We start from the raw sequence: 24,510 nt of genomic DNA, 5'->3' as shown, positions 1-24,510 counted from the left end.
GAACATAGTAATCGGAAAATATTTTTATTTTATCACACCTAAAGTGTTTCTATATTTCAGCATCATGATATTTATACATGTGTATACTTGTGAAAATAGAAAATTGTAATGAGATCGATGAATTACGTATATTTGGTTGTGAGATGGAATCTAGGATAGAGCATACAACCTATAACAATCCATGTTCAATCAAAAGGTTATATATTAGCTATATATCTCCAACGAGTATATAACTTTAGAGCTCTAGAGGTATGTCGATCGCACGAACTATCTGCAAATGTGAATGAGGATATATAAGAATATATTTTGTTACGTGCAAATAGGAGATGTTGGAAATATTTGATATGAGTCAAATATAATCCGCTTGTAAGGAAAATGGACCAGATATAGGTTAAATGGTAACTAGGTCTTAAGCCCAGTTGGTGGCTATAAATAGATAGTTACACCCATAACGTAACCTTAACGAAGAAACTTAGCGAAAGAGGCTCAGCAGCGTTCTTCTCCTCTCCTTGCGCCTCCGCATGTGCCTCCATCTTTTTCTCTCTCAACGATTGCTCTTAGTTCGTGGATCTATCGAATCTTCTCACGACTAACCTGAACATAGTTGATTCTTGACCAGTAATACGAAAATCGTAATTTCCGTTTTTCCACTGCAATTAACTCACCGAGTTTTTACACTATAAGAGATAACCCGATAACCTGTATTTATATCCGTATTAGTTTACATTTATGATATAAGCCTTCACTCACTTTATTTATTAGTATTTAATATAATATTAGTGTAATATGTAAACACATACATTAATAAATTGTATTTGTTTTTTGGCCTAGATAATCAATAGTGAGTAAATACTATCAATTTATGTCAAGTGTGATAAATATTAGTAATGGAAAATAAATGATGTATATATCTAGTACAAATTTTTAATTAATACTTCTCTTTGGCAGTAAAATTTAATCAATTAGATAACCTATTTTCAGATTGATTATACCGTAAAAAGTATTGTCAACATCAAACATAATTAATAATATTTTCCTTAGTAAAAAGAGTTTAAATTGGTTGGTTCAGCGAGATTAAGTGTCTGTTTGTTTCCATTTTTCGAAACTTCTTTTTTCCTTTCAATATTAAACACGAAATAGAATATGTTTGATAAAATTCCGAAACAACTGATTTTTTTTTACAGAAAAAACAACTAATATCTACTGTCTATCAACAACAGCAAACAACTAATCGCAACAACAACCAGTAAACAAGAGCAGCTGAAACAAACGGGTCTAATTTCATTTTAATAGAACATAAAAAAAAATTAATTAATTAATTAATGTTTCAATTGAACAATGTCACTCCAATTTTGAGACATCAATATTAATAATGATTCTGAGTTGTAGTTTGGTGATCACATTATAACTCCATATATATACTCAATCTACTTAATTAATTAATCAATAAATATATATAATCATAATCATAAATATCTCATATTTAATTATACTAATTGGTTTGTTACTTAGGGCATAAATATGTCAGTCTGTAATAATATTACCCTTTTATGATCAGACAGGTTGAGCTCAAGTTTTCTCAACATTAAGGTAATTGACTGGCGGTTAAGTTGATTTTTACTGTTAATGGTTATCATTATTACTACTACTATTATTATTCATTGGCTTAATATATCATTTGCTCTGAATTTGTCCAAAAAGTTTGATTAGCTTCCGATAGTTCTTTGAATTTGCATAAAATGTTCAATTAGTCAACTAAATTTGCGTAAAATATAATCAATTAATCACTCGGTTGTAAGAAAACTAAGTTAAACGTGGAAGATATGTTGCATGTGTATCTTAAAAAGGTAAAACGACCAAAGTCAGGTATGCGATTCTAATATTAGAGAAGAAAACGTTTTATAGTTAGAACATGTAAAAACTACTTTTTAAATATGTTTTAATCTATTTTGTAAATTATGTAATAACATTAATGCACGTGTAACATATCTTTCGCATTTAACTTACTTTTTTACAACCAAGTGATTAATTGATTACATTTTACGCATGTTCAATGGGCTAACTGAATATTTTATATAAGTTCAGGGGAGCTATTGAGACAAAGTTCAGGGGTCAATTAAGTTTTTTGGACAAGTTCAGGGGCCAAATGATGTATTAAGCCTTATTCATTTGTTGTTGTTGTTTTCTTTTTATCAAAATGCATTATCATATCATAAGTAAGAAAAATGAAAGTATAATATGAAAAGTAAGGAATAAAACTTTATATAAGTATAAGCGATGCCTAAGACATGATCCACATAGCTAAGAAAAAAACTATAAAGTCCAAAACAAACTATTAAATGTGCAACTAACAGAAACAATTGATGAAACATATATTCTAGAAACTCCAAATTCGCAGAGAATCATCTGCAATTCAATCTTCACCATTTGAATGCTTCTAAATTTTCGGATTTGAGTCTTTTTTTTTTTTTTTTTGCGACCACATAGATCTAATTACCTACAAATAAGATTTACCATTTATGTTCGTGCTAAATCAGAAGATGTTACAAATGAAAAGACAATAAACAATAGATGAAGTTCAAACGGAATAAGAGATCCGGTAAAATATATGAAACCGGCTAAACTAAACTCACCGATAAAAAGAAAAGAATAAAAACTAAGAAAACAGAACGGTGTGAGGAGAAAGAAGGAAGACAATATTCATTTTTCATCCTCAAATAGATAACAACAACTTGAAAGAGAACAAGTCTCTACCAACAGGAAAATGGAGTAAGTTGTCCGGTGAAGAATGGTGATGTTGTGGTGCTTTAAAAGAGATCGAGCGATGGATTTGATGATGAAGTGGGTGACAAAGAAGTTTGTTGTTATCGTATAGATTTTAGTTGATTTTCATTCCAGAATAGTTGTAACACGTTATTTTTATTCTTATCAAATGCTTTATATTTATTATTTGAAATAAAACATTAAATGGTAGCAACAAAAATTATAGATCCAACGCTAAGGCTTTGTTTCTCTAATAAAACGGGTAATTGGGAGTACTCGTGTCAACGAGGCTCAAAGTGAAGCAATAGAGGAGCATTGGAGTAGAAAAATTCTAACAGTATGGCGGTGGGCACGCGGTTTTCGCTGGACACCTCCCTTCTTCTTCTTTTTTTGTTAAAGTTATTGTTTAGTCTCCCTTTTCTTTTACTTTATGCTTTTGCCTATTTTAACCATCTTTTATCATTTTGTCTTATTACTTTTAGTTGTGTTTTATATAATCTTACTCTTTAAGTCTACGAGACGTATAAAATCGTTTCTTTGAAAGATGTAGCAATCTTTAATCATCTTTATCAAATCAATTTCAAATTTCTCTCATTCAAAGTTAGGGTGTAATTGGAGAGTTTGCAATTTCCTCGGGTTTTAGCTTGTAAAATTTGGGGTTGTCAACTTCTTCAAGTTTAGTTTGAATTCTTTATTGGTTTACGGTTAAAATGTTCACTGTTTTCTTTCTCTCAACCCCTCTATGCATCAAGTTGTAGGTTCTTTTTATTGATTTACTCCAAACAGTAGATAAACAAATGTTTAGCTAGAATTGAAAACCCGATAATTAATTTGAAATAAAAAATAGTGTTAATGCTAACTACCAACAATGGTAAACAACTAACAGCAAAAAAAAATGTTTTGAATGGTTAAGAGTCTCAAATCACTTAAACTAGAGATAACGAGTTCGAGTTTTAACGTATGCAATAAATGTTAATTAGGAGAGAATCTTTTAATCTAAGAAGTGTCTAACAGGATTACAACTAGGGATGGCAACGGGTAGTTGTATCCGCGGGTACCCGGCACTACCCGATCCTAATGGGACTACCCGTACCCTGTATAAAAGGGTATGGGAAAGGTATGGGATCAAAATAATTACCCGTTAGGGTAATGGGACGGGTATGGGAATACCCCCCAGGGTACCCGTTACCCGTTATAACTCTTTTATATATTAAAAAAATTATTGTTTTTTAGATGTAATATTTGGGATTTTAAATCCCAACCTTTTGTTTTTCCACCATTGAATGATACCACTAAGCTATTTATTCTTATTTATTAAGGTTCAATTTGTTCAATTTTTAGATAAATGATTTATTAAATTTATATTTTGTTAAATTTGTAATATTTTTTATTTTATTTATTGATTCTTAACGGGTAAATGTAACAGTGTGTACCCGCGAATTAAATGGGAAGGGTATGGGATGCAAAAATATACCCGTTAGGGTAATGGGACAGGTACGGGTAATTAAAAAATAAACGGGTAAGGGTTTGGGAATGGCACTACCCGCGGGTACCTTACCCGTTGTCATCCCTAATTACAACTGATAAATCAAATAATAATGGTAAACAACAAATAACTAATAACAATAAAAAAAAATGGTTTAAGTGGTTAAGAGTTTCAAATCAATAAAGATAGCGAGTTCCAATTCTAACGCATGCAATAAACGTTAATCAAGAAAGAATTTACGTACCTAAAAATGTCTAATGAATCTCAAACCGATCAGGGCCGGCTCTAGGGGGGCCGTCTAGGCGGCCGCCTAGGGCCTCCGATTTACGGGGGCTCCGATCGAAATTTTTTCAAATTTGATAATTATTAAGATTTTTATGGTTAAAAATTATATAGACTTAGATTTATAACAAAAAATGGTGTTAGGCTAAATGGTAAAGGTATAATGGAGGTGTTTGTAAGGATGAGAGTTTGATTCCCTGAATTAGCATTTTTTGTTTAAATTTTCTCTTATTTTCTTTTGACAACATTATACTGATTTTTCTTAAACCTTTTTTTTATATTTAAAAACAATGTATAAACTATTATTTTTGTTATTGTATTGATTTTTAAATTTTTTATTTTTTATAAATTACAAGACAAAATTCACTTATGAATTAAAATTTGTAATTTGGTGTAAAATATTATTTAGACTCTGATTTATTTAAAATTTTAATATTTGGTCAATAATTTATTATTTGGTCTAGACCATAAATTATTTAAATTGATGAAATTTTACTCAATTTTGACGATTCCTTGGATCAGCATTTTTTAATTCACATTTTCTCTCTTATTTTTTCTTTTTTTCTTTTGACAACACATGTACCGATTTTTTCTGAACTTTTTTTCATATTTGGAAACAATGTATAAACTTTATTTTGTTATTGTAGTGCTTTTTAAATTTTTTATTTTTTATAAATTATAATACGAAATGCACTTATGAATTACACTTTGTAATTTGGTGTAAAATGTTATTTAGACTTCGATTTATTTAAAATTTTAATACTTGGTCACTAATTTATTATTTGGTCATATTTAGACCATAAACTATTCAAATTGATGAAATTCCACTTAATTTTGATGAAGTCTTGATAAAATCGTTTCCTTATGATATGTGGTGATATTTAGACATATGGACTTGACATGCCGTACGTTTTAAAGTTTATCTACCCAAATAATTAATGAGATTAAAACAAGAAAATAAATCTCTAAACTAAAATTTATCAAGTCTAGTTGTCAAAATATCATCATATGTCAATAATTTTATTGAGTTTCCATCCAAATTGGATGAAATTTCACCAATTGGGATAGTTCAGTGGCGAAATGATAAAAGTTTGGATAGATCAAGCACCAAATGACAAGATTCCTTGGATCAATCGATGTCCAAATAGTGATTTAAACATGTATTTCATAATAAAGACGCGAGTCAACTAATCTTTAATCACCAAGATAAATTCTTCTCTTTCTTTCCATAGAATCTTGCAATTAGGTTCAAGTGCAGCCGTCCAAAATTAATTTCCAAGAATTAATACTTTATCATATGCTTGCTTCTCTCATTGATTTTAGATATATGAAAGAAAACTCGATTTTACATATACAAGAGCAAGAAGAATAATAACTTCTTAACTTTAGGTTTATATGACTTGAATTGTAATTAATAATATATTGGTTTTACTATTTAATATTTATTATTTCTAAAATAGTATTAAATTTAGATATGAAAAAAAAAGTACACGATATACTTAAGGCCTCTAAAATGCTGGAGACGGCCTGAAACCGATTAATCAGATAATTATTTTCACAAAATAACAATATAAATTCTTAAACAGCTTAAACATCAACAATTAAAACACATATATATTCCAAAAATAACTTTCTACATATTTTTTATTTTTAAGCCTAATACATCCCAACCCCGAAGTTGTCCCAAAAATACAAATGGCCCCCTGAATTCCAAAACATTACAATTAACTCCTTCAATTTCTTTATTTAGAAGTGGAGATTCCAATCACATACTATCATGTGACATGTGAGAGGGTATTTATTCGAAATAAACAAATTAAAAAGGTTAATCGTAACGTTTTGAACTTCAACGCACTTTTTGAAGACGTGATGTATTATCCCTATTTTTTTAATTACCTCCCATAAAAAGTCTAGGTATGGGTCATTCTAAACATTGCTTCATCTTGGGGCAAGTTGAGCTTTTTTTGGACCCCATTTATATGTTTTCCCTCAAGTCTAGCTTAATGTATATGAGGCCACCAAAAAATCCCTTTTTTTTTCTCCTAAAAAATCATAATTAATTAATTAATTATTATTAATGCATATAGAAATTCATCAATGAGTTAGAGTTAGTACATATTCAATTCAATTGATTAGGTAGTTTGTCTTTTTATTGTGATATATCTGCAAAAAATGTATCATATCTAACCAAATTAAATTTTTAACATCTTCATAATCAATTTTCTTATCTGTATATAGTAAATGTATTAATTTTTGGGCATCTCATATATATGTATATATAAAAGATTATAAATGTATAATTAGTTTTTATCAAACATAAATTAATTCTTGTACAACTGATTTACCGGTCATTTTTCATAGAATGATAAGGTGTTAGAGAAGGAATTTTTATATTATTTACTGTGGTGTGAAACAGTGGCGGAGCTAGGAATTTAAATTTGGGGGGCTAATTTTAGTCGTACAGTATAGAGTAAATTTTCAAATTCCAGACCGTTAGGACTGGATAAAAAAATTTTAGCCTCCAACGCGTTAAAATTGTAAAAATGTTATCATTTTTTAAAAACTAGCATTGAACTAATAGAAAATTAAATATGTTTATTTTTTTAATGGAAAAAATATAATAAAAATGAATTCAAAAGTGTTATCAAAATAAAGAGTGTATTTAAATTAATTAATAATGGTAACATGTTTAAACATTGAAATAATACTATATAGTTAATATCTACTAATTTTAAGGATGGCTACGTAGGAAAAATCAATCTGTACTCAAGGGCGGAGCCGGTGGCTGGAAGGGCTCCGCCCCCCCGAGCCCTGGGCTGGCTCCGTCCCTGGTGTGAAATCTATACTCATTTTATTAAATCTTTGTTTTGAATTAAAATAATTTCCTTTTACACGACGAAAATGATTAAGAAAAACGGGCTTATTATACCCTATAATAGGGGTAAATTATAACCATAATACCTGAACTTTTTCTTTTTCAGATTTCATTTTTGCACAAAAAATACTCTACAGCCGGTTAACTATTAAAAATATAGGTAAGTTACAGCCATGATACCTAAACTTTACATTCTTTTACATTTTGGCGCCCAAACTTCATTTTTGCACAAGAAAATATGGTCGTGGTGGGTCCTATTCTAGTATGGGAAGAAATTGTTTTAGAGTTAGAAGAATAAAAAATTAAAGAGAGGATGGGAAGATCAGAGATGGAAATGAAACGCTAAATTATCTTGACAATTTAAACGAGTCTCACATTTAAGTAAAAAAGTTTGTCAAACAACGCCTCTTATGTAAAAATGAAGTTTAGATACCGAAATGTGAAAGAATTTAAAGTTCAGATATCATAGATGTAATTTATCTATCTTTTTAATGTTTAACCGGTTGTAACACGTAAGTAGATTCTATAATGATCAATCATCTTTAGGTATTTTTTTATGATAAAATGAAATACAAATACCAAAGCATAAAAGTGGCTAAAGTTCATGTACTATAATTGTAATTTAGCCCCTTATAATAGCTTGTTGAGCAGTACTACCTGCCATTAGAAATAGTCAATAAAGCCCATTAACTTTCGGAATTTTGTTGATTATTTTTTATTTTTCAATTTCACCTATAACACTCTTAGGTATTTTGATAAAGTTAGAAATTCAGTGATGAAAAATATTGAATTTTAAGTTTTGAATAATATAAATGTTGAAATTTAAGTATAATTGTTTGATAAATATTAAATATAAAAATATTAGTAATAACAGTTATTAAATATATTTAAATTATGTTTAAATAAATTAGAAAAAAAAATATTTAATATTTTAATTTAAGTGATTAAGTATGCTATCAAACGAGGGTTTCCATAAAAATTAGATGTAAACAAAAAAATTTATAAAAACGTACTTTTATGTTATTTTTATTTGAAATTGGATTTTATTTTTTTTAAACAGAAATTGGATTTTTAATAGTTCTAAATTAATTTTTTTTTACATGTTTCATGTGACTATAAAAACACAAATTTACAAACTCCATTTATAATTATGCATGGACGGAGTCAGAAATCTATATTTGAAGTCTAATTTTAGATATGCGGTTGTAGTAATTTCTTAAAGTTCAGTCTATTAGGATTGAGTAAAAAAAATTCAACCTCCAACAAGCTAAAATCTAGTGGTTTTGGTGTGTCGATTAAAAAATTAATGAATAAAGAATTAGGGCATTTTTTCCTACCAAGATTACAAAATGAAGAATTTAACTTGTTAGGGAATCTTTTCTTGTTTGGAAGTTAGTATTTAACCTTTTTTTTTTCTCTTTTTAGGGACAGAGACGTAATTTGGGGCATTTTTGGAAGTTAGTATTTATATTTAACACTCTTTTTGAAGTTAGTATTTAACATTCTTGATATCACATAAATATAACTCTATCACGTGGTATCTGAGTGATTCGAACGAAATCTCAGATAAAGAGAGCATGTGGTATTTCCTTGGTGAAATAGAGTAATATGATTGGGAAGTTTGATTTGGAAAGTCCCACTAGACCCAATTAACGATCCAGTTGTTACCATGATCACGTCCAATCTTGAGAATCACAGGCCTAGTGGGCTTGAGGAATACTAGACCTCGATATCTGGGCACATGTTCACTTGTCAATAGGTGACATGTAGCATGCCCCACTCCTTAACTCATAACCGTCTTACCCAGTTCGATCATAATATAAATTGACTAAGCTCAGATCAAGGTACACAAGTTCATTCATTCTATTAAGCTATTACATTATAGCTTTTGTGATTGTGATTATCCTCCAGTCCTTTCATAAACTGGCTTCGGCATCGGAGTGGGTTGGCTACAACGTCCCCCTTTGACCGTGTTTTTATAGAACCGCATGTTGACAAATGGACTCTTAGGATTCAACCACATCAAATTGGTGCGGTGAGTATGGACTGGTACAACGATTACTCGTTTGAACGGTTCCTTTGAAATTCCTTCCACCAGTGAATTCCTCACATTTTGTATTTAAAGACCTTGAATGTTCATTCCCAAAGAAATAAGGTTCCTCTTCTGATTCAAATGACGACGGTTTGAATTAATAAAGCTCCAAAGGTGGTTCCCTCTCTTTTGTCTTAATTAATTTGTAATATCTCTCAATATTTGAATTTGGTTGTAAAATAATATTTTATTTTCATCTTTAATTAAAATTTGATTCAATTTCATTCCTCTGTTATGTTTCTCATTATCAATTTCATTTCATTTCTTCGTTAAGTACTTAATGCATGTAAAAATTAAAGATCAAAGGTTTAATCCTTAAAATATTAAAAGTTCAGGTGCTTAAGTATAATTTTTCCCTATAGTATAATTTAAAATGTTGTTATACAGCAGCACCAGTTAGTATAACTAATTTTTTGATATATAATTTTTTATTAGTGATTTTTCATATGTATTAGTTGAAAGGGGAATTCTATGTTAATTAATTCAAATGATATTATTTAAAGTCAAAAATACAAAGTCAACGTTATTGGTTTTTTATTTTTCACTTCAATTTTTTCAATTATTTGACATATATATATTGAAATTTTTAAAAAATGAAAAAAACAATTGTTTATTATAGTTTAGAAATAGTAAGATGATTAAGCCCTTGAACTGTTAAAATTTTAAGTATTAAACCCCCCAGAACTTAAGATTTTAAGATTTAATGATTAAGTCTCTGGTCTTTAATTTTACATGTTTGACCCTTCCACTGACGGTTTAGATAACGAACCCGTTAATGATGTGTTCAATACATGTGAAAATTAAAGATTAGGAACTTAATCCTTAAAATTATTAAAATTCAAGGATTTAATCTAGAAAAGTAAATAATCAGAAACTCAATTCTTAAAATCGTGGAAGTTAAAGGTTTAACTATACGTTTAGCCTTTATGTCTGAAATTGATCAAGTGTATTGATTTATTTTGTTTTGAATTTGAATGTTAGATGATTTTCTGTAAAGCAATCAAGTGAGATTAAGAAAAATGAAAAAAAAAAAAAAAAAAAAAAAACCATTTTTTTACCATATCACCGCCACGTGATTTCACATAAAAGGTATATGTTGATGAGTTACTGTTATGGCCGCCATCGTCAATTTTCTGATGACAGAGGTCATCGGACTTATTCATATTGTACTAGTAGATTTGTTCATGGATTCGCCGACCCATCCATTCCACTATTCATAGATAACATGTTCACAATTGAGGAAATTAAATCACAAATCTGATTTTAACTTTTATTTATCTGCTACATTTTATCATCATTCTAAGTTATCATAATATCATAACTTTATTTTTACTTTTATCAAATTTTTAATTATAAAAATCAACATATATAATGATACATGTTATTTTCAATTTTAATTTATAAGAATTTGATATTTAAATAAATTTATTTTAGGGTATGGAACACTTAAAAATACTCAATTATAATTATTGTGTAATTTACTCATGTTTGTTTGATATTAAGTTCGACCCAGCCCGAGTCTACACAAGTCTAAACATAAAATGGGATGCTCGAAATTTATCTCAAAGCTCAAAACTCAAGTCTAACCTGACCCAGTCTTATATTATATATAAATAGCATAGAGGTGCTAACATGTTTATTTGTCGAAAAATATTTATGTTTAAAAAATATTAGGTAAAAATATTTTTCTGTCTTTGATTACAACACGAAAAAAACAAGAAAAGATTGGTGACTATTGTTTTCAAAATGGTAAGAATAAATGTATTATATGGTTTCAAAAAGTTCAGAAAAATGTTTCACGAGTACTGCACAAATACAAGTAAAGAACAGTCTAGCGCTTGGGGTAAAAAAACAAAACTTGTAAGAGAAATACAAGTTAAGTTCGTCAGCTGTCACAGTTTCGAGTGTTGTTTCTAATCTTGTTCCAGCCTACAGATACCAGTCACACAGTTTCAAGTGATGTTTCTAATCTTGTTCCGGCCCACAGATACCAGTCACACAGTTTCGAGTGGTGCTTCTAATCTTGTTCCGGCCTACAGATACCAGTCAGGATGCCCAATTGATTAAAAAACCCATTCATCCACTACCTCCCATGGCAGACGACCAGCATGATATCCAACGGCAGGATGAAATTTCTGAACAGGCGGGCAAAATATGCACTCATGGTTGAATCCTGCAGTAATTGCATACACAGTGTTAAAACTTTAACATTCCAAGCCTTTCATCCATAGTTCTCAAAGGCACATGAGGCTCTAAAGCCTACGCGCACAAGGCTCAGACGCGCCTAAGCGACACAAGATGCACCAAAACAAAATAACACATAAAATAGCTGCTAAGTGTTTTGGTTTTCAGTCCTTTAGAATTGCAGCTCATCTCTACAATTGGGCTAGGTACACCACACTCAAGGCGCGTGCCTGGCTGACATCGCCCACCTCAGACACAGAGAGGCGCCGACCCCTGAGCCTTGCGTGAGGTGAGCCTTTAACAACAATGCTTTTCATCAGAAGGTGGGAGTTCACATCAACAAAAACAGAGGGCTTAGAATTATTCTGTTTTTAATTATACATAAACAAATGCAAAAATTGGTATGACGACACCAATTTGCACTAACGGAAAATGTCTCCGGACTAGGGAATTTAACCAAATATATAAACACACCAATTTGTATCAATGGCAAAAGATTATATATGGCAATCCAGCAGAATTCATATATTAAACAAAACAAATGCATCAAAGGATATATGCACTTTACCAGGATAATCACTAGGCTCGTATGTAGAACAGTAAGTGGCATTAAATTTCGATGTTCTATCATCTTGCAACATTTCACCAAAGAAGTGTTTTGGAGATGCATCACTATTGCAGCCAACATTCTTCGGTTTAGCAATGAAGCTAACATGACACCATACTTCACTACTCTTAGCTCCATCGAGAAATAATCTCGAACGTTTTGTATACAAGGCTTCTACGAGTTCAAACTCAGCACCCTAACCAACAAAGCTAAAGATTAAAGAGCAAACATAATAGAGAGCAAATGGGGTATCAATATCTAAGATGCAAACCTGGTGGCTCTTCTCATAAAACTCCAGAGCAATTTTTGCATTTTGAAGTTTTATAGCCTTGTCCATATTGAGCACCCTGTTTTCCCCAAATCATTAAAAATTAGTATTATAGTCATAGTAAAAGCTGAACAGATGCTAGTAATAACAAAAATATATATTTATCATATAAAATGCAACTTAGGATTTGTTTGATACTACACAAGTCACAAGTTCTCCTTTTCTGTACCACTTGTGTATGCAAAAGCACAAAAGCAGATGAATATTGCTAATGCACAAGATAACATATCAAGTAATTTGTTCAACATATGAGGTAGACTGAAAATCCAAATCACAGCAACCAGTGAAGCATATAATTGTAAATTAGAGAACCTTACGTTCGGATAGCACTCATCCGAGGCCCCTTAGGATGGAGTGGGTGAGAGCGTCTGCTTATCTGTCTTTGGGAAGCATGAGTTCGACTATGCACCCTACAATTGCAGAACAAACCAGATGAAAAGCACAACATAATGCTGAAGCTTTTCAGAACACAGCAATATAGAAGAGAACACCAAACTCCACAGCCTATACGTGCTAAAACTAACAAAAAACAACAAGGTCTACTTGACATGATTCATGAAACCTTTTGTAGCAACCTTTCACAAGGTTATCAATCAATAATATCAACTGATCAAGACTTCATCTATTATCAGACTATGGTATTCGATTCACCCATAATCCATACCCTAACAATCAGTGAAGTAATTAATTGTAAATTAGAAACTTTACCTAGAGACATGCTTCTTCTTGACTCTCTTATGCTTGACTTGGTGACTCTCTGAGCTTCGGTCGGAGGCATCAACTCCACTCTTCACCCTTCATATGCAGAACAAACCAAGTGAAAAGTGCATACTAAATAAACATGTGATATGAAAGTCTACATCACATTACTTTTTGCAGGAATATTTCATAGACTCATCAATCAATATAATCTATCAACTAATCATGATTTGGTTTGTTCTCAAACCATGGTATTTGACTCGCTACTTGGTTCAATCACAAACGTTTGAAAGCCTAACAATCGGTGAAGCAATTAATTATGAAATAGAAAGTTTACCTAGAGGCACGCTCCTTCTTGACTCTCTTATGCTTGTCATCAGTACCTCTTCGCACCCTTTAATTGGAGAAAAAACAAATGAAAATCACGATAAACATGTAATCACAAGAAAACATCAAACCCTAGCTAAAATTCGCAACAACTGACATGAATTGATGAAACCTTTTGGACTAAAATTTCACAATGGAATCATCAATCAATATCAATAACTAATCATCAGACATGAAATTTGATTCGCCAAAAATCCAAAACCTAACAATCAGTGAAGCAATTAATTATAAATAAGAAACTTTACCTAGAGACATGCTTCTCCTTGACGCGGTGACGCTCGGAGCCTTTAGCCATCGAGGAATCAATTCATCTTTGCACCTTTCAATCGCAACTGAAAGCCACAAATTTCAGAACACAAATATATAACTCCATACGGTTTCGGTCCCTAATTTCGTCTTTAAAAGCAAAACGGCGACACTCATAACGCTATTCTATCTCCGACCGTATATACAACGCCTGATCTGAGACCTGTATCAAAGGTGTAACTTTCTATTTTGCCCTCACACTATTCCTGGAGGAGCAATTTTGCCCCTAAATCCCACAAACTTTCCAAAGGCTTAATATATCATTTGCCTCCTCAACTTGTCCCAAAATAAACTTAGTTGTCTCCCTGAACTTTCAAATTACCCTAATAGCCTCCTCAATTTGCATAAAATATTCAGTTAGCCCTTTGAATTTGTAGAAAATGTAATCAATTGATCACTCGGTTGCAAAAAAAATTGCGATAAATGCGGAAGATTTATTGCACGCGTTTAAAAAAAATAAAACTACAAAGATTGGGATATGTGGTTCTAATATTAGAGAATATAAGTTTTATAATTGAACAAGTAATAACTTCATTTTTAACTATTTTTGAATTATGTAATGACATTTTAAGATGCATGGAATGCATTTTCCACATTTAACTTATTTTTTTTGCAACCGAATGGTTAATTGATTACATTTTATGTAAGTTTAGAAGGGCTAACAGAATATTTTATGTAAATTGATACGCTATCAGGATACTTTAAAATTTTAAGGGACTAAATGTATTAAGCCCTTTTTAAATGACTCCCATTATACCTTTTTAACAGTCCACTTCAGTTGACTGTTTAGGATGTTAAATAACATGCCACGTAAACCTTCAAAAATGCCAGCATAGCAGTTTAGAGTATATGTTAACAGTGAATTTATGAAGCACCGATATTTTAGAAGATTAACTAGGCATATCCATACTATGATTACGGATACGGCGTGATACGTACGGGATACGGTTAGGAAGTATTTTTTTTTAATTAGGGGACACTACAAGAAAAACGGTAATTAGCAACCAGAAAGTTGGTTGCTAAATTGGTCTCTAATACACGATTGCAACCAGATTTATGTTTTTAGCAACCAAAATGAATCGGTTGCTAATTGCTAGGTTGCTAAATTTTTGAAACCATATCTAAGCTTTATGGTAGCAATATTTGCAACCACTAAATTGGTTGTTAAGTTGGTTGCAAAGTTACAAACCGTTTCTTTGCAACCACTATTTGGTTTCAAAATCCAATTTCAAAGTTGTGTATTGAATGTCATTAGAGACTAGCTTTTGGTTGCAACAATTCTGGTTGTAAAATTCACCGACGGTTTTTCGACGGTTTTTCCGACTATAAGTTGAAAACTCACTTCATCACCCACCATTTTACTGACAATAATTTCCGTCGGTAACTTTTCTAGACAGCTGCTATGATATTTTTTCTGTAAATTGTAATTTCTATTACTAAACTAAAATATTATATTAAGAACTTCCATCATAAAACAAATAATATAAATTCATTTAACAAAATATATATTTATATGTAATATAATTACAGTTACACTTAAACTAAACTACGCAAGTACCAAAATGACATATTAATATAAGTGCCAAAATAAGCCTATACATTTTGGTACACCTCTAATATTAAGGTGAGAGTTCTTGGATTCGATATACACCCCCCTTTCAAAAAAACACTACCAAAAATAAATATTCCAAGACATAAGAATCTAATTGTTAGAATCACGACCTAACCTCTCCAAAGCATGAGGTTGGTCGAGAATGGTTTGAATTTTCCTTACACATGGACCAATTTGTGTCTCAATATCCATCAATCGCCCCCGTAGTTGGTTAAGCTTATCGACATCAACACGCAAATATAAACTTTGAAACGTTTGATCCATCCATTGTTGGCGTTCATTTGTCCACTCTAGATGCACTATAAAATGAGCCCTCTCCGCATTGAAACCATCATATCGCTCCTGGATAGAGTGCATATTGGTTTGTGTATTAGCATGTGAGCTAAATGAACCATTAACATTAGGACTTGAAGATGAAGCAGCTCCTACATTTCTAGGATGCGACAATGCTGTCCCGATAATAATGAGAAGCTGCCGAACCTAAAATATTAGGAGGGAAAATATGGAACTTCCCAATCAGTCAATCACCAATAATCAACTCACATGAAACATTAATGGCAAACTTCAACAAACAGTTCTATTATGAATTCTAAAAGCATTACAACATGTAAATAACTATATCTAACCTTAAATAAGCTGGATGTACAGGATCATGCTATAGAAACACGTTTTCCTTTTTAGCTGCCCATAAAATAGCCCAACCCTGCCCCAGAAAGTAGCTCAACTGCTACCAGTCAGCAGCTTTAGGCTGCTGTCCAAAAGGCAGCTGCATTTTGCTGCTACTGCCTTTAGCTTACATTATATTGTAATTGCCGATACAAATTCTTAAAGTTATTTTAAAAGTTGACTTTTAAGCAAAAATAAAAGAGGCACATTGATTGGGGTTTATAATGTTCAGGAAAACATTGAACAACTCATATTCCCAAATGACCTTTGGGGGCAAATTGCACCTTATGCCACAAATTATATGATTAAGGTAAAGGTGTAAATAGACACTTCTCAACTTGAGATAATATGATAAGACAAACACATAAGTCCTCTCATGAGCCCTGCACCAGAGGTGTTATGATCTTTATTCTCCTACTGTAAGATACTAAGATGGATCGACAATATGCAGTATATATATGAAACCAGTTACCTAACAACTCACTGTCACATTGTACTTGAAGTATACATTGAGTACTGTTAAAAAATAATTGTATTAATCTTGAAATCTACACCATACCAAAAGCTTCAACTAATGGGCTAGATATGTTAGTTTCAAATAAATTCATCCACATATTAGTGGTCCACAACAAGTAGTGCCACAAATATACTAGTTATTCAAGAAAAAAATTATATGACTAGCAAAGACAAGCCTACTTACCCAATTTGATCTCAAATCCACTTCTCACATGGACTGTTTTCCCATTGTGGGATCTCCATGATAAGGACTTTTTCTACAGACCTTGTGTATATTATAGCCAACTCTCTTCGTTTGCCTTCCACTCATCACAAATTCACTTCCAATAACCAAATAACGAGTGTTATCTTTTTCTACCAATAATATGAATATCAGTGCTAATAAGCTCATCAAATTGGCCAGTTCAGTAAGTGCATGCTGCAAGAAAACGGTGAGTTAACGACTGAAATTTCGTTTGTTGAGGACCCTTCACAAAAACTATTTCTAAGAATTATAAAAGCTTTTATTTGATGGACAGAAGAATTAAGAAGCCATTAGTGAAGATAAAATGTTGTGATCGTTGGTTTTATTTTCTATTAGTTAGTGATTTTTATTACTTAAGAGTCTTTATTATTTAGGAGTCTTTTATTAATTAGGCAGATTTACTTGTTTTTATTATTATTTAAAAGTCTTTTGTTATTTAGGAGTTTTATTATTTAGGAATGTCTTTAGTATTTATCGGTTAGAATCCTACTTTGGGTAGAATCCTAGTTGGGATAGGATACCTTATTGATCAGGAATCATTGTACCTCTATAAAAGGGGGATTTTCATCGAATAAACATATCGAGAATTTTAAATCAGAAATTGATACAGGGTGTTTTAGCGATCTCTTACAAATCGCTATTGAGTTTTCAAAATAGGTTCTACGAAGAACAGGAGCAACAAGGGAATTCGAAGGAATTTTCCGGTGAACAGACCTGTGACGAGATCCTATTCGCGGGCACATAACAAATTGGTATCAGAGCCTATCGTCATGGGTGATTTTGAGCAATGGACAGCCAAGGTTTAGGATCTGGATCGCCGGCTAACCGAATCTGATAAAAAATTTAGCCACGAGTTGCGGGAGTTAAAAGAAGGCATGAAAGGAATCCAACGTATGCTGGAGTTACACCTTTTGGGAAAAGGAAAGGAACCTGAGGGTGGAGCTGCAACTGGAAGCAAGGAATCAGAGACAACAGGTCACCGAAATTCAAACACAGTTCCAAAATATACCCGACTTCAGTTTCCCTCTTACAACGGAAAGGAGGATCCTTTAGGCTGGTTGTACCGCTGTGAGCAATTTTTCAGCAATCAAAATACAGACGAAAGAGAGAAGGTAGGGTTAGCTGCTTTTCACATGACAGGAGAAGCACAATTATGGTACTACCGACTCGAACAAGAGGAGTCCGGACTCACTTGGGCCCAGTTCAAGTCCTATTGTTTGCTGCGTTTTGGGCCACCATTGAGCAGTAATCCATTGGGTGAATTAACTAACCTTCGACAAACCGGAACGGTGGAAGAGTACCAGGAACAATTTCAAACGCTTCTGGCGAGGGCTGTGTCTGTGAGGGCTGAACAACAAGTTGACTTCTTTACTGCTGGGTTATCTGAAACCTTAAGGATGGATGTGGAGATGCAAAATCCTCCAAATCTAGTTACTGCCATGAATTTCGCCAGGGCTTTTGAGAGGAAGTTGTTAATCAGCCAAGGATTAAGCATGGGGCAAGCCAATTCTTCATGGGTAGTCCCAAAGGGGCTCAAGTCACCCTCGATTCAAACCAACGTCAATGATCAAAAGACTTGTGCGAGTAACACCTCAACAACATCAAACATGAGTAACAACACTCTGCCTCCAATCAAAAGGCTGTCCCAAACTGAAATGGCAGACCGTAGGGCTCGAGGGCTGTGTTTTAATTGCGATGGACTTTACTCACCAAGACATAAGTGTAAGAAACTCTTCTGCCTTTTGATGGACGAACCAGAGGATGGAGGAGGATGACAAATATGAATTCCTTCCTAAATTCGAGCTTGCGGACAAGCTCTATTCGAAGAGGGAAGAAATGTTGTGATCGTTGGTTTTATTTTCTATTAGTTAGTGATTTTTATTACTTAAGAGTCTTTATTATTTAGGAGTCTTTTATTAATTAGGCAGATTTACTTGTTTTTATTATTATTTAAAAGTCTTTTGTTATTTAGGAGTTTTATTATTTAGGAATGTCTTTAGTATTTATCGGTTAGAATCCTACTTTGGGTAGAATCCTAGTTGGGATAGGATACCTTATTGATCAGGAATCATTGTACCTCTATAAAAGGGGGATTTTCATCGAATAAACATATCGAGAATTTTAAATCAGAAATTAATACAGGGTGTTTTAGCGATCTCTTACAAATCGCTATTGAGTTTTCAAAATAGGTTCTACGAAGAACAGGAGCAACAAGGGAATTCGAAGGAATTTTCCGGTGAACAGACCTGTGACGAGATCCTATTCGCGGGCACATAACATAAAAAGAGAGAAAAGGAGCCGTCAGTTACTACAACCTCTTCTTTGATGGCATTTCAAATCATTAGAAGACAAAACAGAATCAAATCAAATAATAATAAAACATGATAGCAATTCCATAGAAAATAAATATTTGCATTGACATTTGTGAAAAATAACATAACTATTCCCAATCAGGACCATAAAACACAGAAATGCAGTCATCCATTGAGGAAAACAATTGCCCTTCATGTAATGCTAGTTTAGGATAACAAGGCTCATCAGGCATTTTACCTTTCATCAACCTGCTCCTCGAGCTCCATCTTACACTCCCTCCACTTATCCTCAAATCCATAAACCCCAAATCTTCATACTCATTCACTACACAACCAGCATTACAATCTTCCATAGCTATGGCGTCTCGAACCCGTTTCTCATCCACAGTTATTGGAGCCCCCATATCAGACCAAGACCACGCCATTCTCTTCTCTCTAAAATCTAGTTAACTAATGTAACAATTGTCCTTTCTAGGGAACAAAGTTGCAACTAATAAGCAATTTCTTCCATTCAGCCATTGCAGTTTATCAGCATCACCTAAAGACCAACCAGGACTTTCATAGAAAAAATCAATCTGTTTACCTGTAATTTGATCCCAAACTCCAATTCCATACTCATTGCTTCTTCCTTTGCAGCTACTGAAAATTCTGTAATCAGAACTAGTGCTTAAAGCTCCAGCGCTATAGCTCTTCAATTCATTTTCATGGCAGACCTGTAATTTATACCTCAATTCACCTGTACTCTTATTGAACAATCCCATCCCTCCATCTCCACGCCCTAATCTATTATATATATATATATATATATAATTGATGACTTATTGGAAATTAAAATTCAGCATAAGGCAAAACACAGAACAAGAGTATTATGGGAGGAATTACATACCTACCCCTTCAAGAACACCTTGGGTGATCTTAAGACGAGCGTCTGCTTGCTTAAGCCGGTTAAGAGGTTCACGAAGCATCTGCAACTGTTTTAAGAGCAAATTCTGCAGAGTCCACAGTCTTTACTAGAAAACATTTGAAGTTGCTTTCATAATAGAAGGAAAAAGGAAGCACAAAAAGAAGACATACTTTAGTGGTTTCCCACCTAACAGCCGAAAGGTTTGGATTGCAGATGATGGGAGTTGTTCCAATCTTACAATTGAGAAGATAATCTGCAGAAGGATCTTGTGTCTGAATTACTAAGCACGTCCTTAGTCCAGCCATTGCATAATGCTATTAGATTTTGATAAAACAAAAAATAGTTAAGCTCTTGTACTACATCTTTGTTGAAATCCATCCCTAGTCGAAAAAGAGAGTAAAATAAGACTAGTTTTCTTGACTTCTTGGACATTTCTACAAGCACTTGATGAGATTCCACATCTTGCAAATCCTTCAAACGAAGAGATTGAAGATGCTTATTTGATCTAAGACAGCCTCCTCAAGAGAACAAGCGCAAGAACCACCCAAGAAATCTGGCAATCGACTACAAGAAAACTGAGGGGAAATGCTCAAACAGAATTTGTCAATTCTTTTAATAAATTTTATGGTGAAAGTTTAGGGTTTCATCTAGATTCGCACAGTATTTGAAGATTTTAGGGATAAAATTTCACTTCAATCTAAGACACTTTTCCATACACATTTACATCTGAAACCTAGTCCCTCAAAACATTTACAGAGCTCAACAGTTTCCCAAACAAGAGCACAAGCTCTCACTAACTTTAGTTTCTATCTATAATGCAATCACTACTAGACTGGCAAAGAGGTAATAAGGAAAGAAAAGAAAAAGAGTAAAATCTCACCATCTTTTGAATGCTACCCATGTAGTCTATGACAATGACTTCACCCTCTGGTGCATCGAGGCCATGGTAACTGCAAAAAAAATAAAAAATCAATGAGTTCGGAATCTGAAATTAAGAAAATAAATTAGGACGTACCTTTATTTGGGTATCAAAGAATCAGAGTTTCTCATTAGCAAACACTAAACGTCTAGAGAAGATGACAGTGCAGTGATTGAAACATCGCAGTGATTGTTGAAAAGCTAGGGTTTGATTTTGAGAAGAGCAAAGAAATCTGCAATAGTCTTTTGGTTAGGTATTGAAGGCGGCTGGGGAAGGAGGACGACGCTGGGCGGGATCTACCAGCAGCGTCTGAAATTTTAGGTTTTCCTAGAGAAAAAGACGTGTTGTGGGTTTTTGGGGGGAAGAAAAATTGAGAGAGGAAAACATTGGCGGGGTAAATGAAAAAAAATATTAATAAGCGATCTACTTCTTACAAATTTCACTTAACAAGTATATGCTTTTTCATTATAATTAATAGGCATAGCCTAGGGTACTAAAATACGGCTATGGTTTTTTTGCGGAAGTATCAATTTAGCCTTTGTTTGGGAGTTTGGAGGTTAACGGAGGTGAGAGTTAAAGGAGGTAATGGAAAGGGAAGGGAAGTGATGGAATGGAAAGTTAAAAGTTAACCTTGTTTGGGAGTTTATAGGATGTAAATGAGGTTAAATGTTTAACCTTGTTTGGGAGTTTAAAAATAGAAGGGAAGGAAGGTTAAATTTACACTGCAGAGACAAGAAATTTAAAAAAAGTTTACGTTACTCCCATTAACCTCCAATTTGGAGGTTAGAGTTTGGAGGTTAGAGGAAGTAAAGATTTAACCCCATTAACCTCCATTTACTCTCAAAAAATAACTTCCAAACAAGGTTAACTTAATACTTAACCTTCCATTACTCCCATTTACTCTCATTAACCTCCTCCCAAACAAGGGCTTAGGCTCAACGCATAAAATAACACCAATATGTGCTTAACATTTAAAAAATGGTACCAATTTAGGTTTCGATAACGAAATGTGACACAACATTCATATTACACCGTTAAGTTGAGAACTTAACGGAGTAATATGAATGACGTGTCACGTTCCGTTATCGATGCCTAAATTGGTACCATTTTTTAAACGTTAAACTGATATTGGTGCTATTTTTTACGTTGAGACTAAACTGATACTTCTACAAATACAATAGGTCTATTTTGATACTTTATCCCTAATTAGTGAAGTGTTTTTTTATTTTGCTATCAAAATAAAAAATATAAATGTTTTAATTTATAATTAATTAATAAGAAGAATTTTTAATAAAAATTTTAAAGAAGTGTTTTAATTTTTTTTTATTACTTAATCGTTATAATTGATTGTAAAATTAGGTGTAAAATTGTGCCAATATTGATACAATAATTGCAACTAGAATATTTACTTTCCAACCAATTTGGTTGCAATTTTTCCAACCAATATACCTTTGAAACCGTATATTAGTTGCAAATCTATTTCACAAATCTAATCCTCATCTTTACAACCAATGACATTGCTTTGCAACCAAACAGGTTGCAATATTACAACCAATTTTAATTTGGTTTCAAACATTGGTTGCTAATTACAGTTTTTCTTATAGTGGGATATGCGTGATATACTGGAGATATGTCGAGGATATACTGGAAAATACTTTTAATAATTAATTTGTTAAATTGTAGGGTTTTAAAAAAATTAAAATATAAGAATTATATGACCATAGAAAAAATTATAAAACTGGGTCAAATGGGAGGCTCATTTACATATTTAACCCATTTACTCATCCTACTACATATCATGCGAAGCATGCGAATGCGAATGTAAATGTGCAGGGAAACGTGAAGCATGCGAATGTAAATGTGCAGGGAAAGAGGTGATTTTACTTCGCTAAACGATTTTTTCGCGAAGTCTGCAAGGTCTGAAACGTGACTATCTACGTCGCATATCGATGCTTTCACGAAGTCTGCGAGGTCAGAAACGTGAGGATCTATTCGCAGACTTCGCGAACTAATCGATTCGCGAGATAGATCCATACGTTTCAGACTCTTTCTCTTCGCAGATCTTCGCGAAATCATCGATTCACGAAGTAGATCGTCACTTTCAAGGCTCGTTCTCTTCGCAAAGCTTCGCAAAACCATCGATTCACGAAGTGTATTCATGAAAAAACGCAGAAAAAAACAGATACTTACATTTTTCGCCCATTTCACCCCCAAAAGCGACAATAACAATATGATAACATGGGAAGAACGAAGGAAATAACGTAGAAAAACCATTTCTTTGATGGTAACAAGAAGAAAGAAACCAAGCAACGAACAGGAAGATGAAAAACAATGGCTTCGTTTTTTAGGGTTGGGAAGTTGCAGAATCAAGAGATGAAGAGAGGAAAAAGAGAAATTCATTGTGATTTTGACTAAATGGTGCAGATTTCGTGCAATTTAAAGGAAGAAAGGAAGATCAAAAGTCGTGAAATCATTAATGCTGGAGCAACTTTTCGCATAACCAAGGAGATAGGGGGAGCGGCCGTTCGCGAGTGGTGGGAAGTTTGAAGGTTAGGGGGTATTATGGAAAAGTTAAACAAAATCAGTCTAGATATGTAGTAGGATGAGTAAATGAGTTAAATATGTAAATGGACCTCCCATTTAACCCAGTTTTGTAATTTTCCCATTAAATAAAGTAATATTAACCCACCATTTACTTACCGTTTGAAACATACAATGATATAAAATAAAAATGAAAACCCCACCCAAATTGTTCTTAGTTAACCCTAACTTCAATCTCCTATTGGTTCTGTTTGCATAACTTGCTCCGTTGGATTAAAGTCTCATTCAATTTCTGTTCAACTTCGACTTCAAATAGTTTTAAGTATTAAATGTTTGCTTTTTATGTATTAATGATTTATTAGTTAATATTGTAGATGCTATATTTGTGGTTTTATAGTGATTTATGAGTATTATTTATGGTTTTATAATGACTTTATGAATGTGGTTTGTGGTTTATATATTTATATATCTTTTACATTTTTCATTACAATATATATATATATATATATATATATATATATATAAAATTTATCGTATCCCCACCATACTCGTATCTCATATTTTTTAGAAATATGATTTGTCATACTCATACCTATACACGTACCCATATCGGTGCTTCATAGTAGTGAATCTATCTACGAGAGATATATAAAAATTGAATCATTCGATTTTATATTAACAATAACTCGAAACTATTTGTTGAGGTCCCAAAACACCGAAAAACAAAAGAAAATGTAAGTATCATAGAGTTTTATCCTATGTAGCACCCGGGATATTAGTTTATATT

At 32.6% G+C, this 24,510-nt stretch overlaps 2 protein-coding genes across 15 annotated transcripts; both read right to left on the bottom strand.

Annotated features, from left to right (window-relative positions):
- Window positions 1–11,230: 11,230 nt before the first annotated feature.
- LOC136233978 (uncharacterized) lies at window positions 11,231–14,223 on the bottom strand. Its single transcript, XM_066023718.1, has 7 exons — window positions 13,949–14,223; window positions 13,654–13,710; window positions 13,326–13,412; window positions 12,935–13,027; window positions 12,561–12,636; window positions 12,251–12,485; window positions 11,231–11,671 (listed from the first exon to the last, which is right to left on the bottom strand). Exons 1-7 carry the CDS (start codon window positions 13,996–13,998, stop codon window positions 11,562–11,564), a joined length of 708 nt encoding a protein of 235 aa, XP_065879790.1. The 5' UTR covers window positions 13,999–14,223; the 3' UTR covers window positions 11,231–11,561.
- Window positions 14,224–15,517: 1,294 nt separating this feature from the next.
- Window positions 15,518–21,591, bottom strand: LOC136233836 (BTB/POZ domain-containing protein At2g24240-like). Of its 14 annotated transcripts, none has more exons than XM_066023525.1 (7): window positions 21,279–21,591; window positions 21,144–21,213; window positions 20,434–20,577; window positions 20,250–20,348; window positions 16,988–17,221; window positions 16,051–16,101; window positions 15,518–15,963 (listed from the first exon to the last, which is right to left on the bottom strand). In XM_066023525.1, the coding sequence occupies exons 2-5, from the start codon at window positions 21,162–21,164 to the stop codon at window positions 17,012–17,014; spliced, it is 474 nt and encodes a 157-aa protein (XP_065879597.1). In that variant the 5' UTR covers window positions 21,165–21,213; window positions 21,279–21,591; the 3' UTR covers window positions 15,518–15,963; window positions 16,051–16,101; window positions 16,988–17,011. The 14 variants fall into 14 exon arrangements, 11 of the variants coding, with proteins under 11 accessions (XP_065879597.1, XP_065879592.1, XP_065879598.1 ...); XM_066023520.1 differs by having other exon boundaries at window positions 16,988–20,072; window positions 21,279–21,588; XM_066023522.1 differs by lacking the exon at window positions 16,988–17,221 and adding an exon at window positions 19,598–20,072 and having other exon boundaries at window positions 15,519–15,963; window positions 21,279–21,588.
- Between the last annotated feature and the right edge of the window lie 2,919 nt (window positions 21,592–24,510).

The sequence above is a fragment of the Euphorbia lathyris genome, chromosome 6 (assembly GCF_963576675.1).
Source record: "Euphorbia lathyris chromosome 6, ddEupLath1.1, whole genome shotgun sequence".
Taxonomy (NCBI): domain Eukaryota; kingdom Viridiplantae; phylum Streptophyta; class Magnoliopsida; order Malpighiales; family Euphorbiaceae; genus Euphorbia; species Euphorbia lathyris.
Note: the sequence above shows the minus strand (reverse complement) of the source record. Positions and strands in the feature narration are given on the sequence as shown.

What these genes read in the sequence shown, in the direction of transcription:
- LOC136233978 (XM_066023718.1), bottom strand. Translation starts at nt 13,998, where the DNA reads ATGGCTAAAGGCTCCGAGCGTCACCGCGTCAAGGAGAAGCATGTCTCT. An exon ending in AAGAAGAAGCATGTCTCTAG is followed by an intron (nt 13,028 to 13,325) that starts GTAAAGTTTCTA and finishes CTGCAATTGTAG; the next exon opens with GGTGCATAGTCGAACTCATG. An exon ending in CGGATGAGTGCTATCCGAAC is followed by an intron (nt 12,637 to 12,934) that starts GTAAGGTTCTCT and finishes TGGGGAAAACAG; the next exon opens with GGTGCTCAATATGGACAAGG.
- LOC136233836 (XM_066023520.1), bottom strand. Translation starts at nt 21,164, where the DNA reads ATGGGTAGCATTCAAAAGATG. An exon ending in TGGGTAGCATTCAAAAGATG is followed by an intron (nt 20,578 to 21,143) that starts GTGAGATTTTAC and finishes AAAATCTAATAG; the next exon opens with CATTATGCAATGGCTGGACT. An exon ending in TTAGGTGGGAAACCACTAAA is followed by an intron (nt 20,349 to 20,433) that starts GTATGTCTTCTT and finishes TGGACTCTGCAG; the next exon opens with AATTTGCTCTTAAAACAGTT.